The following is an 18427-nucleotide window of genomic DNA, read 5'->3' on the forward strand; positions in this document are numbered from 1 at the left end:
CATAGACACAAACATGTATTTTGTAAGTGAGGGTCTTAAAATGACTCATAATAGTCATAATTCATAAGTCATCATTCCTGCAGTGCACCTTTTCAGACTGAATAATGTCTGTTTTCTATCACGTGCGTACGTGCGTGCGTGCGTGCGTGCGTGTGTTGTACTGTAGGTAATAGACCAATCAATCACACCAAACTAAACAGCTCAGCTGAATGCTACATCACTCACAGTCAATATTAGACTGTATTATGGTGGATGAGTAAAACAAATAAGATTCTGCCCGGGGGCGTGACAACGCACCTGCTCTGTAGTTACACAGAGGATAATGGCCAATTTATGTCCACTGTCTTGTCGCACAACGAAAGTGACGCCGAAATGACAAGTTAAAAGTTGTAGGCGTGGCCTGGGCCGTGGCTCAGTGGTCCAGGCACCTTGGCTGGCAATCCAGTCTGGCAGTGTGCCGCGGGTTCGACTCCCGATCCCGACGGCCTTTACTGCATGTCACCCCCCCATCTCTCTCCCCATTTCCTGTCAGCCGACTGTCTGTCCAACCATAAAAAAAATAAAAATAAAAAGAAAGTTGTAGGCGCCTTTATAAAATGTTGCATATTTGGATTAGTTGGGAAGATGCACAAGACTATGCTGCAGGTGTCAGGCGTTGCTGAGCTGAGTGATAGACAGAATGGATGCTCCAAACTCAGAACATTGAGAGACATGCAGTGCGACATGTCTATCGACACTTGTCGCTCAAAGCATGAATTGGCCTTAAGGGTTCAGTCATACGTGTGAGACAAGCGCGCGCACGCACGCGCACACACACACACTCAGAAATAACCTCATTGTCATAACAATTTACAATTACAATTTGCAATTTAGGCATTTAGCAGACGCTCTTAATCCAGAGCCATGTCATGTCATGACAGATTATGTCATCTGCTCTCATTAGTTACTGGTGGTGACTCCCACTGATTGTATACCTTACCTACTTATGGTGCGTCCACACGGGCAGATGAAACGATGCAAAGACGCGCTGTGAGTTGATTTGGGGCAGCTGCGTATACATGCATCGTTGCGCCTTTGCAACGTCACATCGCTGGCTTCCTTTGACAATGAACGGTAGACTGCATCGTTAAATCTGCCCCGTACAGTCCGTACTGTGAACGCAACATTAGGCAGTGCTTCTCAAAGCGTTTCATTTCACGGAGCCCCAGTTCAGTATGCATAAAGCCACGTTGGCATGCATGAAGCATATATGTAGCTACAGGATAGAACGTACAACGAAGCCACGCCGTCATTAGACCCCGTTTTGTTTTTTACTCTATCCATAAATGCACAGATTATCTGTGTGTTGATCTGCGAGTGTCCTCCCCACCGCATATCTCAACCAATCTACTTTAAATTTTCTGTGCGTATCGCCGGGGACCCAACGGAGTGCAGAGCTGAGTGGGAAGTTGGCGTGGGTCTGCAATTCTAACTGCAATGGGGTGTTCGTTCCACAGTTTGGGAGCCAGAAGGGAGAAGAGTCTGGGACGTGTGGAGTGCAGCGCCATATAGGGTTGTGACAACTCCGTTCACTTCATGGGGCCAGTCCAATGGCGGCTCTTCTACATAGACTTCTATTGGCGAAGTGTGAGTCCTGGACTGGAAGTTGGCAGAATGTACTGGACCCAGCCCAGCTTTAATGATCTTAAATCCCTTTAGTTTAGATTGTTTTTTAGTAATAGTACAACATAAACATTACAGAGGTCACTGTATAATACTTTAAAATGGTTGTCATGTTGCACACATGCCTAAAATTGCTGATATTTGAACGCCGCCCTCGTTGAAAACAATGTATTTCACTCCAGACAACTCCAGATTGTCACACTCCTGTCACACTCCAGCGCTGCATGAACAGCGCTCGAGCGCTGTTTTGTGCCCCCCTCAATGGCGCAACTCTCCTTCAATGGCTCTGGTGGAGTGTTGTCCCGGGTGTTTCAGGGAAGGTTCTGGCAGCTATACCTGTCAGATAGTGGAACCCGAGGGGCATGCGTTCCCAACGGGCATGGCCCTATTTATTTTTTATTGAGATATGTCATTTACGTAGGAATAAGTCCTCATATGTCTTAACACACATTTGAAATTATTTGGTTCTCTAAAATATAGTCGCTAAGGTTACATTATGGTCAAACCAGATACAACTGGATGCACATGCTTATTAGCACGCACGCACGCACGCACGCACGCACGCACGCACGCACGCACGCACGCACGCACACACGCACACACACACACACAAGGTCATTCAGTGGTGTCACAGCATGCCTTTGAGGTTTTGGCTTTTTCCTGAAAAGCGTCTCATTTGTGCATTATACACAAGCCTGCTTGTAAAGCCTTAATTAGCATGGTTCTGTTATCAGATATGACCAGATGTGTGTGGTCGTATTTTTTTGATGACTGGAAAAGCACATGGCAATGATTAAACAGTGAATTATGACGAATGACATAATCCAAAACCTCTCGATAATTAAGAAAATGCTGAAACACGGAAAATACAAAGCTTCTTGTGTTTAGAAAGTTCATTTCACTCTCTCAAGCCGAGACAACTCTATCACGATCGTCAAATGCTGAGTACCACAGACGAAAAACAGTCTAAGTCCAAATTTCATTCTGACCCCTCCACGAAAAGGCCTCGTTGTCCTGACAATAGTGTGGACTTAGACTGTTTTTCGTCTGTGGCATTCAAATGCTAGAGAGGGTCTGGATCGGCTATTTTCGGGAAAAAAAATAGGTAGAGGGAAAACATTATTGACCCCAAGTATTGGGGTCAGTATATGGACTCCGGTCAATTATGGGTTTAGTGGTGGTGAAATGTTTAGTGGAATTGAAATGCCCCCCCCCCCCCCCCCCCCCCCCATTATATATATGGATATTGTCTGTGATTTGGGATATTGTATTTTTTGTATATTTGGGATATATGGCATAAGTGTGAAAAATCGGTGTCGGCAGATACTCAGTATCAATGAAGACACCTTTGACTGTCTCCTGTTAAAGCACAACACATTGTAGCATAAACAACACTCATAATGCTCAAAACATTGCCTTCAGGAATCATACTTTTCACTGCATCACCGCCGAACCTCTGCTCTGACCCCATGGAACTGCTACAAGGGATAGTCTAGGTTATAATTAGCTGGAGTTGGACGAGAAGAAATAGCAATTTGTGTGACTAATATGCAAATGTGGCTTCTGCTGTATAACATTACAGAAATGTCTGAGCTACAAAATGCAGGATACTGTAGATGGAAAAACGAATGCAAGCCTGTAACTAAGAGCACTGGGAATAGTCAGACTGCGAAACTCAAGCTATATGCTAATATTATGTCAAGAGCATGAATATTATTCATGATCCTTGACAGTTGCTACAGTAAGAACATGTCACACAAATAGCATAACCCATTCTGGGCGGTAACCCCTTTTGGTGTTTTAACTAAGCATTATGTTATACTTTAGCTATTGAAAAATAGCAGATCTACAAGCTCATAGCGCGCCACCGAGTGGCGCGCTACGAGCTTGTAGGTCTGCTATTTTTGAAAAATCGTAAAAATGTGGCACAAATCTTTGAATATATATTCTTTCAGAAGACCTCTTTTTTCTTTTTCACGTCAGGTCAAAATGGGATAACAGCCACCAGCAGCCGTATCATTTCTAAGAGCAGACAGTGCCGTATCACTTGCATATTGCTGTGTCCTGCCTCAGCGTTTGCAAGCGTGCCATTGTTTGCCTGCAACGGAGAGGCAGTCACAATGCATTAGCGGCAAGTGTTGAGTAATGGAAAAGACTGGTGTGGTTGAGTTTTGGGGGCTAATGTCGTGCGGTCGGTTGAATGCAGATCGGTCAAATTCTTCACGCCACCAGCTGGCGTGAAGGGAGTGAGATTCAAAACAAGCTGACGGCCTCATGTACGCGGACCAAAATGCTAAATAGCGCCGACCCTATACAGACCACACCGACAACGATTATAAATAATATCATTTTAAAAGTTGTCCTAACTCGACTGGATGGCGGTGGTGTCCACACAACTGCAAGGCCAACCACAGTGGTGCACAATATCGTTGGGATCTCTTTGGGGGGCATTTAGTGAACTGTCTGACGGACAATCAAAATCCATCTGAATTTTACAGGGCATAGCGTTCAACACATCACTCACGCTGTTTACTAAACATTGTTCATCAGTGTGGATGATGCGCTCATCATCATTACAGTTAGCAACGCTAGGCTGAAAAGGCTCGGGACGGAGGAGCTAGATAATTGTATGTTTTCATTTATTTATTTTTTTCATTTTTTTTTTTTAATATTTTTTTTGCGGCTTTCACCTTTATTTTATATAGAGGGACAGACAGTAGGCTGACAGGAAATGGGGGAGAGAGATGGGAGAGTGACATGCAGTAGAGGCCATCGGGATTCGAGCCCGCGGCACACTGCCAGGCTCGGGCTCCCGGCCAAGGTGCCTGGACCACTGAGCCACGGCCCAGGCCGTGTGTTTTCATTTTTGCATGCAACGTTGTTGTGGGTACCCCCGAAATGTCACATAGTGCCTTATATGTGATGGCTGTTGACCCAGCAGCCATCACATTATTTGATGGGGTACGGGGGCGTGATAATGCATTATAATGGTCAATCAATCAATTGTGTTCCACCTGGGATTCATGGAACTAACGTAGTTAGCGTAGAACTTTAAGTTCCTATTTATTGGTATCATTACATTATTGGTACATTGATTTTGAAAGAAATAAATACAGTGAATTTCTTTGACCATTCATATTTTAATATTAACGATAAATTATCATTGAACTTTACCATTGCGTTGTGCTAATTATTTGCGGCTCAGTTAGTACAGCTGTGTGAGGATGAAAAGGTGTTAATTGGCCTACAGTGCATTTAGGCCTGATTATGATTATGCAACAGCTCCTGACACCATATAAGGGAGCACTCGCACACTGTGTGTGTGTGTGTGTGTGTGTGTGTGTGTGTGTGTGTGTGTGTGTGTGTGTGTGTGTGTGTGTGTGTGTGTGTGTGTGTGTGTGTGTGTGTGTGTGTGTGTGTGTGTGTGTGTGTGTGTGTGTGTGTGTGTGTGTGTGTGCACACAGCCTCATCACACACACATGAGTGCATTCACACCAGGTTCAATTGGAATAATGATAAGATCAGTGGGCAGATGAAAAGACTCTTGTTCTATCAGGCCTAATGGAGTAAAAGTACTCCCCCTCTCGCTATATTATTCCAGCTTCACTTGCCTATTGTGTAAAAAGAAGAAAAGAAGGCAGAACAAAAAAGCTACAGTACATGTCAGGTCGGTCTGACCTGGACTGTCACAATTCTTCACGGTATACTGAAATACTGCTTCTATAGGGACACATTGCACACATGCATCAGACTCTGGGATGGTGAGGCGAGCTTTCTCTGCATTAAAGGTATATTCAGTGATTTGACTTAATCTAAATATCACTTATTTTTTCTTTTTTTCTGGATAATCCTCCCTACTATAGAGTGTGCTGACCATATAAGGAGTTCCTCCCTGTCCCCAGTGAGCCCCTGGGGTCAAAAAACCCTAGTTTCAGTTTTGGTGGTGGGTGGCAAAGCCTTCATCCAATCAGGATGAGAGGGGCCTTCCTCCAATCATGATCGAGTGGGGGCGGGCCTTGGTGCACATGCTGTTGGCCTGTTGCACTTCCCCCCACTGTAGAGCGTGCATGTGCACATTACCGGGGCGGACTGGGTGGTTTTCCAAATCACTCAAATCACTGAATGCTCCTTTAAGCAAACCTGCAGGTCGTTAGCATTAAACTTAAATGTCATCCTGTTTTCCACCTGGCATTGCTTAGATTTAAGGCTGCTTTGTGTGATAATGAGCTAGTCGTTTTTATGGTAGGGACCCTATACAGTAGGTCATGTCCACAGCACAGGCTACTAGTAGCCTATAATGGATCAAAGAAGGCTAAACAGTTAGCAAGGCTTAGCTCTTTGTCAACTATTGATGTATCGACTCCTTACTCCTTACTACCTGCGACCTCCAACAGCCCACTACTAGCAATACAGCCTGTCACCCTACAATTTATGAATGACTCCATTTTATTCTTAAAATATGATACATGAATGTACTCTATTCTTATTTAATGCAGTGTACTGTATATGTGCCTGCTTCTATTTACTAATAATAATAATGAATTGCATTTTTATAGCGCTTTTCCAAGTGCTCAAAGCGCTTTACAATGGTTCATTCATTCATACATTGGGAGGTGAAGCGGCGAACAGTCGACGCCAGCGTCCTCACTTCCCACATTCACACACCAATGGTGGCAAGCTTACACCGACCGACTCATTGGAGGCAATGTAGGGTTCAGTGTCTTGCCCAAGGACACTTCGACATGTGGACAGGAGGAGCCGGGATTCGAACCGCCGACCCAGGGATCATTGGACGACCTGCTCTACCTCCTGAGCCACAGCCGCACTAATAGCTGCTGTATTGAAGTTTACAGTAATAAACCTAAACCACAACTGCTGTTGTACTACTACTACTACTATTATTCACTAGGAAAGACCAAGCTGGAGTAAGCTGGTTATGGGTGTGTCACATGCGAGGGACCTGCGGCATAAACGGCCAGAGCATTATGCTGCATCTCTGACCTTAGATGACCATTTTGCAGAGTGCAAAATGGTCATCTAAGGTCATCACTACACGCACGCGTGAACGTGGAGTGTGCGGCTTAGATGGCCAAGGGCATGAAACGACATGGGGCGCTGGCGTGGTCATCTAAGGACATCACTACGCGCAAGCGCGGAGCGTGGGGCTTAGATGGCCAAAGGCATGAGAATGACATTGATGACGGTGATGGCGGTTGGTGGTGCGGCCAAAAGTGGAGTGGTTGGCACTGGCACAGGGTGGAGTTGGCAGTAGCTGGTTAGAGTTGTGTTTGGTTGGTTCCAACTCCATTTACTGTACTTCCCATTAGATCGGGCCGTGTCCATAGAGGTTTTTAAATCATTACTGGTTTAAACCACCTCTGAGCTTACTTTATTAATGTCACTTTCTCTCACGTTGTGCATGGACGCACATGCATTTGTATATGTGCTTTTGCTTCTGCTCTCTAGGTGGACATACAGTACAGTAACCTACAGTAAATGCGTAATTTTAAATGTGCATGTGTAATGCATGTATGCTGTGTATACAAGTGTGTAAATGTGTGCGTGAGTGTGTGCATGCGTGTGTGAGTGCGTGAGTGTGTGTGTGCATGCGTGTGCATGTGTGTGTGTGTGTGTGTGTGTGTGTGTGTGTGTGTGCGTGCATGAGTGTGTGCATACGTGTGTGTGTGTGTGTGCATGCGTGCGTGTGCGTGCGTGAGTGTGTGCATGCGTGTGTGCCTGCTGTGCCTACAATAATTATTACAGGCACCAATATGGACGAGAGGTTGTTTAGCCTCATCACAGATTATGTGAGTGCAGCCACTTGAAATGATGATAAAATCAGTGGACAGATGAAAAGGGTCTGGTTCTATCAGGCTTAATGGAGTAAAATCTGTTTTCCTCTCTCTTTCTCTGGCTCAGATTCACTCTATGTTGGGAGTCAGATGGCAGAGAGCGAGAGAGAGAGATCGAGAGACAAGAGAGAGAAAAGAATAGAATAGAAAACTTGTGTGTGTGTGTGTGTGTGTGTGTGTGTGTGTGTGTGTGTGTGTGTGTGTGTGTGTGTGTGTGTGTGTGTGTGTGTGTGTGTGTGTGTGTGTGTGTGTGTGTGTGTGTGTGTGTGTGTGTGTGTGTGTGTGTGTGTGTGTGTGTGTGTGTGTGTGTGTGTGTGTGTGTGTGTGTGTGTGTGTGTGTGTTTTGTTAAGATACCATCTGACCCTCACTGCCAGCCACGTTCATTGACCTGTGCTGTGGCCAGGTTTTGTGTGTTGTGTACGCATAGTTCCCATGGTATTGTTATTCCATAAAAAAGGCAAAGAAGAAGATGGGGGACAACGACAAGGAAATCTTTTACATTAAAATCTACATATTTACCTGAGAAGATTTTACCATCATTTGTTGATGAACAATACTTTTCTACATATCTGTTCATGGGAATATGAACATTTTTACATGTTTATTTGTATTTACAGTGTGTCAATTCTGATAATGACATTTCAGTCAGACAACTCTTAGAGTGAATTTAGAATATATATTTATTGAGCACAATTGAGCATAGATATATGAAGCATAGTTTGGCGTCTGTACACAGGAGGAAGCTGGGGAGGCGGTGGGATTTGCAAAAACTTCATGAGCAGCAGGTTAGCAGCGAGCGAGGCAGGGAGACACGACAGCACAGCAGGAGAGAAGCCAGGAATGAGCAGGTAGACAGTTTAAATAGCCGCTCTGATCAGGTAAAGAGTGCATGAGACTAGTCACCTGATCAGGTAGGCGTGCTCACGAGTTGCCTGCCTGAACTAGCTCTGCAGGCTTCGCATCATTATGTATCATGTTATATCACAAACATGTTGTTTACTGTCTAGTCAGGCCAGAGCATTTTGTCCACATCACAATATGGTTTCTCTGGTGGTCATGCACTGAGGGGAAGACACGCTGCGAGTGCTGGATCCAATCGCTGGGCATGCATCAGTGTCTAACAGTACGTATATCGCCACAGGCCTCCTCCACGTCCTCCACCTCCCATTCCTCTTCCATGTCTGCATTCATGTCGGCATGGGGCGGACAGACTTTCTTCCTCTATCCCCACCATGCAGAAGTGTGGCTCCTCGGCATGCGCTTGTGTGAGGCTGCATGGTGTCCCTCGTGAGCTGGTCTTCATACTAGGTCAGCCTTCTTCTCCCCCCTTGAGGTAGAGAGCCACTCCTGCCTGGGCTGCAGTGTAGTCGGGCAGGTGGCAAACCCATGGTGACACAGTGGCCATGCAGCGAGCTTCAGACGACACGCCTTGAGGTCGTCTGTTACTCTCAGACAGTGCCGTTGGTAAAGGTCAATGTGTCCCACATGGTCCTGCCACCATACATCAACAGCCGTAGCGCAAGCGTGGGTATGTAGCCGCCGTCTAACTCGGAGGGTCGTCGCATACATCTCTATAAAGCTCTAGAGTCGGCCTGGCTGAAAGTAAATATGAATGAATGAACCATTGTAAGCGCTTTGAGTAGGCACGTAGTGCATAGAAAAGCGCTATATTCATTATTATTATTATAAACAGTGACCTTTTGAGCTTCGTCCACACTTCCTTCATGCTGTGGAGCGACGCACATGCACGCCAGTTCCAGTCTACTCAGTACTATAGTACTTGCTACATCCTTTTCTCAGGCTCCATTGCTTTCAATGAAGCAAATGAACGTCAGGTGCTTCCTTTTAATGGATATGAGAACGTGGACATCGGGTGATACATAATGAAGTTCAGGCACTGATTATTGAGTTAACAATTTAGCAATTAGCAGCTGTGTTAGCTGTGTTGTCTGCTTCACCCTCCTGACATCAATATGCTTGAGATTGAGCACTGTGTGTAATGGTGATGTCATGGCAAACTCGAGATGAAATTTGAAATGTATTCAGAGTTTTGTTTGTAATGTTTGGCAAAATGATGTTTCACCCTCCTGACATCAATATGCTTGAGATTGAGCACTGTGTGTAATGGTGATGTCATGGCAAACTCGAGATGAAATTTGAAATGTATTCAGAGTTTTGTTTGTAATGTTTGGCAAAATGATGTAATGTAGATTTGTAGTTTGAAAACATGAAACCGAAACTATACGGTATCTGTTTTGAGGACATTAATTCATGCAGAGAAATTTGCCAAATCAATAACTGAGTTGCTCTGGATATGAGCAAATGCTAAATGCCTTAATTAGTGTTGTCCCTAGTATCGATATTATACCCATATCATGATATTAGACTGGATATTTAGATTTTCTGTGAGTTGGGATATTGTACTATTGTAATATGGCGTGTTCTATAAAAATATAAAACCGATATCGGCAGATACTCAAAATCGGATCGGGAGGAAGAAAATCGTGATAGGAATAGCCTTTGTAAAATGTAAATTGACGATGATGAATGAAGGGACTGGATTGAGAAAGAGCTTTGAAAATGTATCAATGGACACAAAGAGAGAGAGAAACATATAGAGCTACAGAGAGAGAGTGTGATTTCAGTAAAGCCTGCACAATGTAGTGGCGAGGGACTTCCAGGAGTGTGCGCGATGACAGGCCTCACTGTGTGACAACATTGCGGGCCGTATGCTTCTGTGCCTTCACAAGAAAATAACAACGAGATTTCATCTGATTTCTGCAGACTATGTTATTCTCTCTCTCCCTTGTGAGTGAAGAGATGAAAGGTAGATATATTGGGGGAGGAATTGGGCTGATGGAAGGATGTGGTAGGGGGTAGAGAGAGGGAGAGAGAGAGAGAGAGAGAGAGAGAGAGAAGTGAGAGAGGACTCAACTTGGTAATTAAATTTGAAGCGAAATCCCAGAGACCCACGCAATCTATGTGCAGCGACAGAGGACAGGGGAGAAGCAGGAATCTGGCCCCAGCCAAGGACACGCACACACACACACACGCACAGACACACACGCACACACGCACGCACGCACGCACGCACACACACACACACACACACACACACACACACACACGCACACACACATGCAGAAAACACTGGGCACCGAGGAAAAACCTCACACATACATCACATGAACAAGCACATAATACACACGCTGACATACACACACACACACACACACACACGGACATATGGTGTGCACTTTTTCCAGATACAAACGCACAGGACAGACACGAGCGCACGGCACGCACCCACGCATGATAAGAGAGCTGTAGAGAGGAGTGGGGAGAGATAAGGGATGACAGTGAGGAGCAGCCGAGCAGGGGGTCAGTGCTCCTTAGACACTGTAGGCCAGAGAGGGAGGGAGGCAGGGCGGGTTGGGAGGGTGGGCGGGAGGGAGGGCGGGTTGGGGAACAAAAGGAGGGGCAGTTGTCGGTGAGACAGCGAAGGGCAAAGAGGAGAGAAACGAGGAAGGAATGGAGGCAGCGAAGGGCGAGGAACAAATAGGCTGAGAGTGGAGAGGGCCCATCCTGCTCATATATTGAAATATTGTGATATGGCATGGTGTCTTTTCTTGGTTTTAATCATTTACGACCCTATTTTATGCTGTCAAACATGTTCATAAATGTTGAAAAATAGCACATAAAAAAATAGCTGACCTGCAAGAGGAAGATCAGCAATTTTTGAAAATGTTTGGGAAGATATTTTCAGAATCAGAATCAGCTTTATTATCAAACCACAGCTTTACAGGTAACAAAAGTGGGTGAAATGTATTTTTGTGCAGTTTGTGCAGTTCCCATCATGTCACTTTTTCCCAAGAAAAACAAAGAAAGGGAAAGGGGGGGTAAGGAGATCAACACAGGAAAAGAATGAAAGTTTTAAGTTTTAAGAAAGTTTGGTTAACTTACCTGTCACCTGAAAGAAACGGTACAACCAAAGGGTCTCTTAGCTTTTTCCACAAAAAGACACAGTACCTGATGAAGCTTTGAGGCTGAATCAGGAGTTGTAGTAGCCATTGCTCTTGTCTTCATGTCTTTATGTACTGTATGTAATATTGTTAGTTTTTTTGTGCTATGTCAAATGTGTGTATATGTGTTTTGCATACATGGCTGCTGCGGGTCGCAAGACAAATTTCAGTGTGAACTGACAATAAAGTACTATATCACATATGTCATATTTCATATAAGGTCCATCATGCAGGAGCATTATTTGTATATTGTCGTCACTATAGTGAAATCAATGTATTTGGTCAAAAATAATATTTGTATTTGAGAGAGGGGGGGGGGGGGGGGGGGTGAAATGCCTCATGAATGCATGAATTGTAAACCCTGATTAATTTCCAATAAAGTATATATATAAAAAGTGAAAAGGAGGGGGTTGGTACTGTAAGGTACTGTTTCCACACAAAGAATATCCACGGGCCCTCGAGCGAAATTGAAGCTGGGATACAAATAGAACACCGTGGAGAGGGTTAAACGACAACGCTCTCTCTCTCTCTCTCTCTCTCTCCCTCCCTGCATCTCTGTCGCCCTCTCGCTCCTTCCCTCGTTCCCTTTCTTTCTCTCGCCCACTCTCCCTGCTCTCTCTCTCTCTCTCTGCCTGTCTCCCTGTCTGTCTATTCTTTTTTTGCTGTGTTCTGCCCAGGGTCAAATAACCCATTTTAGGCGGGACCCCCTTTTGGTGTTTTAAACATTATGTTATAATTTAGCTATTGAAAAATAGCAGATCTACAAGCTCATAGCGCGCCACCGAGTGGCGCGCTACGAGCTTGTAGGTCTGCTATTTTTGAAAAATCGTGAAAATATTTATTTCAGAAAACTGGAGGATTTGGAAGATTTTTTAAAAATGTTGAGGTCAGGCCTAAATGGGATAAACATATCTGTATCTCAGAAGCTCTTCTCATCCCAGGACCCCCCCCCCCCCCCCCCCCCCACACACACACACACACCCAAAAAAAGAACAGAAGAGACGAGGCGAGAAATCCATGCAAATGCATGACCTCCCATACATGCAAAAATACATGACTACAACTCGAGCAAATGCACATCATGATTCAGCATTTTTTTGCGCACACCAATTCTATCCTCATGGATCTTATTTATGACATGGAAGTCTGAATGACTTGAGCATCATCTCCCTCTCAGCTTCAAAGTGTCTATCGCTCCTGTACCAGTGGAGGAAAGTAACTAAGTAACTGTACTTTTACTTCTACTCCACTACATCTCGGATCCAAATATTGTACTTTTACTCCACTACATTTATTTGAAAACTTTAGTTACTTTGCTGATTTTTATTATTATTATTATTAAAAAACATACATTAACCACTTCAGCCCTGTATACATTTCGGGCCATTTGAAAATAGCAGATCTACAAGAGTTTGTACAAAACTTTGAAAGGTTGGAATTTGACATTCTGCATGAGTAGCCTACCTTTTCTCTTGGTACTTTAAGTACATTTTGAAGCCAATACTTTTGTATTTTTACTAAAATACAATTCAAGTATTTTTTACATTGCAGTATTGATACTTTTACTTAAAGGTTTCATGACATTAATTTTCATTTAGGTTTTTCTTTTAGGTTGTATGACCTCAATTACACCCACACCACCTGAACTTTGAACATTCAGTGGATTTTCTGTTTTCTCTGTGTGTTCTGAAGCCTTTTGAGCTGCAATGAAAACAGGCAAAATCCCTCAACAGTGACATCTGCTGGCAAATTGTTATGTCATATACAGTATGGGATCGGAGCACTTTTTTCGTTTTTCTCGTTTGAGCCAGAAAACCCCAGACCACAGAAAATCTTAAACTGAATGTTAAAAGTTCAGGTTACTTTGGGTGCAATTGAGTGTCACGATCCCATAAAACATTTGAGTACTTTTTCCATCACTGCTGTAGATACAAGAACTCTTCCACAAACCATCAGCCAGTATAACATCCAGGTTTAAAATTCAGGTCTTTTGCACTTTTATATTATCAAACTATCAAAACGTTTTTATTTAAATGTACCGTTTTACTCTGCCTCGATGTTTTATTATGATGATGTGGTGTATTGTGTTGTTTTCAGTGGATTTATGGTGTTTTTATGTCTGGAGTGCGGGACCACATGAATTTCCCCCGTGTGGGATAATAAATTTGATCTGAATTTAAACGTGAACGTCTAAACACTTGCAGACACGCCAGAATCATTGCAATGAAAGAAAATATTATTGTGTGACATACTTTACGTCTAGTGAACTGTACTCTGTCTAACATGATTTGTCTCATTACTCCAAGGATGTTTAACCCATTTTGGGCGGGAACCCCTTTTGGTGTTTTAAACATTATGTTATAGCACAGCCCGCTTTCCACGCCCCCTTCCGGTAGATAGTGGTGTCATTTAACATTAGCATTTACACGTTTTTTTTCTCTGGAGAATCTAAGTACATTTCCTAATGTAAAAATGTGACAGACCAATATTATTATGAAGCAAACAAGATGGTAAATCAGCTCGAACAGATAGAACAAACCTTACCTTGAGAAAACAAAAGTTGTAGACTTCTTAAATAACGTCCGTTAACATGTAGTGTCTATGGAGTGACGTCACGCTATCACCACTAGTCCCGAAAGGGGGCGTAAAAAGGGGGCGGGGAAATTCTGTGAGATAGTCTTATTGTAGAGCTTGTAGATCTGCTATTGAAAAATAGCAGATCTACAAGCTCATAGCACGCCACCGAGTGGTGCGCTACGAGCTTGTAGGTCTGCTATTTTTGAAAAATCTTGAAAATATTTATTTCAGAAAACTGGAGGATTTAGAAGATTTTTTTTTATTTCGACGTCAGGCCTAAATGGGTTAACCACTGGTGTAAAGTAACTAAGTACATTTACTTAGGGCAGCAGTGGCTGGAAATGAGGTATGGGTGTAGAAAAGTGTCAAGTGTGATAGGAAAGTATCCGCGAGAATGAAAAGTTGTACAAGCCGGTGGTGAGACCAGCTATGTTGTTGTATGGTTTAGACGAGACAGTCGCACTGAGGAAAAGACAGGCAGCAGAGCTGGTAGGATCAGGAACGAGTACATCAGAGGGACAGCAGCGCATGTCAGATGTTTTGGAGATAAAGCCAGAGAGGCCCAGACTGAGCTGGTTTGGACACGTACAGATGAGGGATATAGTGAGTATATCGGTAGAAGGATGTTGAGGTTGGAACTGCCAGAGCCTATAGAGGAAGACCAAAGGAGAAGATTTATGTAGTGAAAGAGGACATGAAGTTAGTTGGTGTGAGAGAAGAGGAGGCAGAGGACAGGGTGAGATGGAGGCAGATGATTCGCTGTGGCGACGCCTGAAGGGAAAAGCCCAAAGGAAAAGAAGACAGAGGGCTCCATTTTCGTCACCGCTAAACCCCTTATCCCTAAACTTCTTTGCCTTTTTTACTATTTTGAAAAACATTTTTGAATAGTTCAACTAGCCAATCTACATTGACACGTTGTGAGCTTGTAGACTGGCTATTTTAACTATTCAAAAATGTTTTTGCAAAATAGTAAAAAAAGGCAAAGAAGTTTAGGGATAAGGGGTTTAGCGGTGACGAAAATGGAGCCCTATTAGTGCGGCAGTGGCAGTGGCTCAGGGGTAGAGTGGCCGGTAGAGCGGATTGTACTTGTATTGCTACATTTATTTGAAGACTTTAGTTACTAAATACTTTGATTATTGTTACAAAACATACATTAACACCCTGAGCGGCATAAACGGAGGTCTCCGTCCTATCAAGTAGTAACGCTCGGCACTCAGGAAGGAGATTAATCACAGGACGGAACTTTATTGATATCATAACCGAGCGCATCGCTCCACATGCTGGGAGCGTCTGTTGGGCAACATTCGATGTCATTTCCGGTTGGGACGTCATCCAAAATGTTCCTCCCCCATTTTAGCACATGAGATCAAAAGTCTTGATGGATAAAGTTATGTATGTTATTATGTATGGAATATATGCATATATCTTTTATTTTCTTTAATTTTCTCTGGAGTTGTTAACCCATCTAGACTTTCAAGCACCAAACTGTATGTGTCCATATTTGTATTATTTTTGTATTTTATTTTTTGGTTCGATGTAGGTAATGGGTATGTTTATAACTGTGTCCTTTGTTCCACAACGTGTCTGAGCTGAGCTGTCTGTTTTGTTTTGTTTTTTGTTTGTTTTGTTATTGTTTGTTTTTTCCTGTCTTGTCTTTGTCATAAAATGGAAAAATCAATAAAAATATTATTGAAAAAAAAAAGTCTTAAAACGTGAATAACTCTTGATCTAAATCAATCCGTCCAATTCTAACCAAAGATTATGTTTTTGACGGCCCATCGCTAGTGGCGTTCATACAACCCGTTGTTGTGGATCGCCTCGGGGGTGTTTTGGCTACATCTAGCATCTACATCTAACACCTTGAAATGTGCTCCGTTGCTGCAAATCGCTGGGCGCTCTGATTTAATGGTCCTGAATACCCCCGGGCGTTCAGAGTGTAACCACTTCAGCCCTACAGTACATATATACATTTCGGCCATTTGAAAATAGCCAATCTACAAGCTCACAATGTGTTGCGATGCAACGCAAAATTGTGAGTTTGTAGATTTTGCTATTTTCAAAAGATTATTACACACTTGAAAACTTGATATATACTGCATAATGAGTACTTTTACTTTTGGTAATTTAACCCATATTGGGGGCGGGAACCCCTTTTGGTGTTAGCATTATGTTATGCTTTAGCTATTGAAAAATAGCAGATCTACAAGCTCATAGCGCGCCACCGAGTGGCGCGCTACGAGCTTGTAGGTCTGCTATTTTTGAAAAATGACTGACGACTGACATGGAAACATAGCTTTTTCAGAAAACTGTCAGGATGTAGAAGACATTTTTAGAATCTGATCTCAGGTCAAAGTGGGTTAAGGATATTTGAATACTAATTTTTCCTCAAGTACAGACTTTTACTTGATACTTTTACTTAAGTAAAAACAATGTGAATACTTTTTCCCACCACTGACGAACCCTAGCGTCAGTCTATTCTGGGGCAAAAACATTAGGCCAAAATCCCCCCCCCCCCCCCCGCCCGTCTACAAGCTCACAACACAACCCGTTCCCAATGTGACGTGCCATTGTCAACAGCGTGTATGGAGCTTAAGAGGTTAATTCAATGAGGCTGGGAGTCTATATGTAACCTAATGATGTAGGAGCCGGGATCACATCTTATCACTTCACACACCGATAGCTTTTAACTGACCCAGCGTTTGACCCCGGTCCAGTCACGCTAGCACCACACACGCAACAATGCACACACACACAGACGTTGTGTTCAGGAGGACTAGAGGCACATTCATGTGCCTCTAATTGGGATCCCTTTATTAAACGTAAGCGTAACCATGAATATAAACAGACACAAACACATTATCTCTTGGCTCCCCTTGCGCTCCTGTTAACACGCAGTGGCACCCACATGCACGAGCACGCGTGCGCGCACACACTCACACAAGCCCGCACATGCATGCATGCACGCACGCACGCACGCACGCACGCACACGCACACACACACATGCACAAGCCCACACATGCACACGGACACGCACACACGCAACACGCACGCACACACGAAGGCACACACACTCGCGCGCACGCACACTCACACGGAAACACACACACACACGGACACACACAGATACACACGGACACACACACACGACATGCACGCACTCACGTAAAACCAGGCAAGCCGCCCATTTACAAAACGCATTGTTTTCTACAACTCAAGTCTCAAGGTGAGGAAAAGCAGCTTATAGAGAGGAGCTTTGTGGCTCAGCTTGTCCATATCGCTGTCCTCCAGGACCAACAACACTTACCCCGGTGTCTGGATAGACTGTCCAGCCCAACTCTGAGGTAGACTCTGTTGTGTCCAGCAACATCACTAGGAGAGAGACGAGAGACAGAGAGAGAGAATTTAAACTTTTTTTTCATTTTCAAAAATGGCAAATCTCTATAAGCTCGACAATGTTTTGCATCCCAAAACATTGTTGTGATGCAGCAATTTGACCTGCTGTGATGACATGCTATGTTCCACTATTCTCCGTAGAACAAAGGATATGTAGGACTTAAGACAAGTGGTTAAATACATTCCAGTTGAACATGTACTGTGCTATTACAGTAACAGCGAAGAAATTATTTAAGACATTGTCTTAACCTTTACTCATCCAGGGAAAACTCTGAACATAGATGCTCTTCTTTAACACGCACGCACGCACGCACGCACGCACGCACGCACGCACGCACGCACGCACACACGCACGCACACACAGGGATTTACACATTCCCACATGGGAGCTGTCCACTACAATCGTTCTTCTACGCTCGCTGAACACAGCAGATTTTTTTTTGCGACACAGTTGTATGAAGTACACTTTATTTTCTTTAGAAGCTACTCCTCCACTGCTAGAAGCCAGTTTTCCATATCATGGCTCACTTTGTTGTACGACCGTGTCGCTCTCTGAACAAAGATGATTTTTGCGACACAGTTGTACAATTAAGTTAGTGTACATTTTGTCTTTAGAAGCTAGCCCTCCAATTTTACCTTCAGAGGCTAACAGTAGAAGTGAACTTATCACTTACAGTATATGATATTGCACTTACTGTACATGCAATGCCACTTTTCCGCTCAGTGAATTGTGATCAAATGTGACCTCATTTTTGATTTACTGAAAGACTTGGCTCATTTATCCTACAACAGCACCTATTGGAAGACCCTTATTGTCAATCAGTTACAATGAATGTTACAAGGAAGAAGAACAGGATGACCATTATTGGGTGATTGGATTTGCTGTGGAGGATCCGGGATCCCCCTCTGGTCATTCTGT

The 18427-nt window shown here is 43.7% G+C and overlaps 1 protein-coding gene across 1 annotated transcript in view; it reads right to left on the reverse strand.

The window, feature by feature from the left end:
• The window catches only part of ephb6 (eph receptor B6), a gene marked incomplete at its 5' end in the record, with an annotated part of 83554 nt that overhangs the window by 49484 nt on the left and 15643 nt on the right, over window positions 1-18427 (reverse strand). The window contains one exon of the mRNA XM_079504832.1: window positions 17420-17484. Within this exon, the coding sequence (XP_079360958.1) occupies window positions 17420-17484 (65 nt within the window). The remainder of the gene's footprint in view (window positions 1-17419; window positions 17485-18427) is intronic.

Source organism: Electrona antarctica (genome assembly GCF_951216825.1).
Source record: "Electrona antarctica genome assembly, chromosome: 6".
NCBI lineage: Eukaryota > Metazoa > Chordata > Actinopteri > Myctophiformes > Myctophidae > Electrona > Electrona antarctica.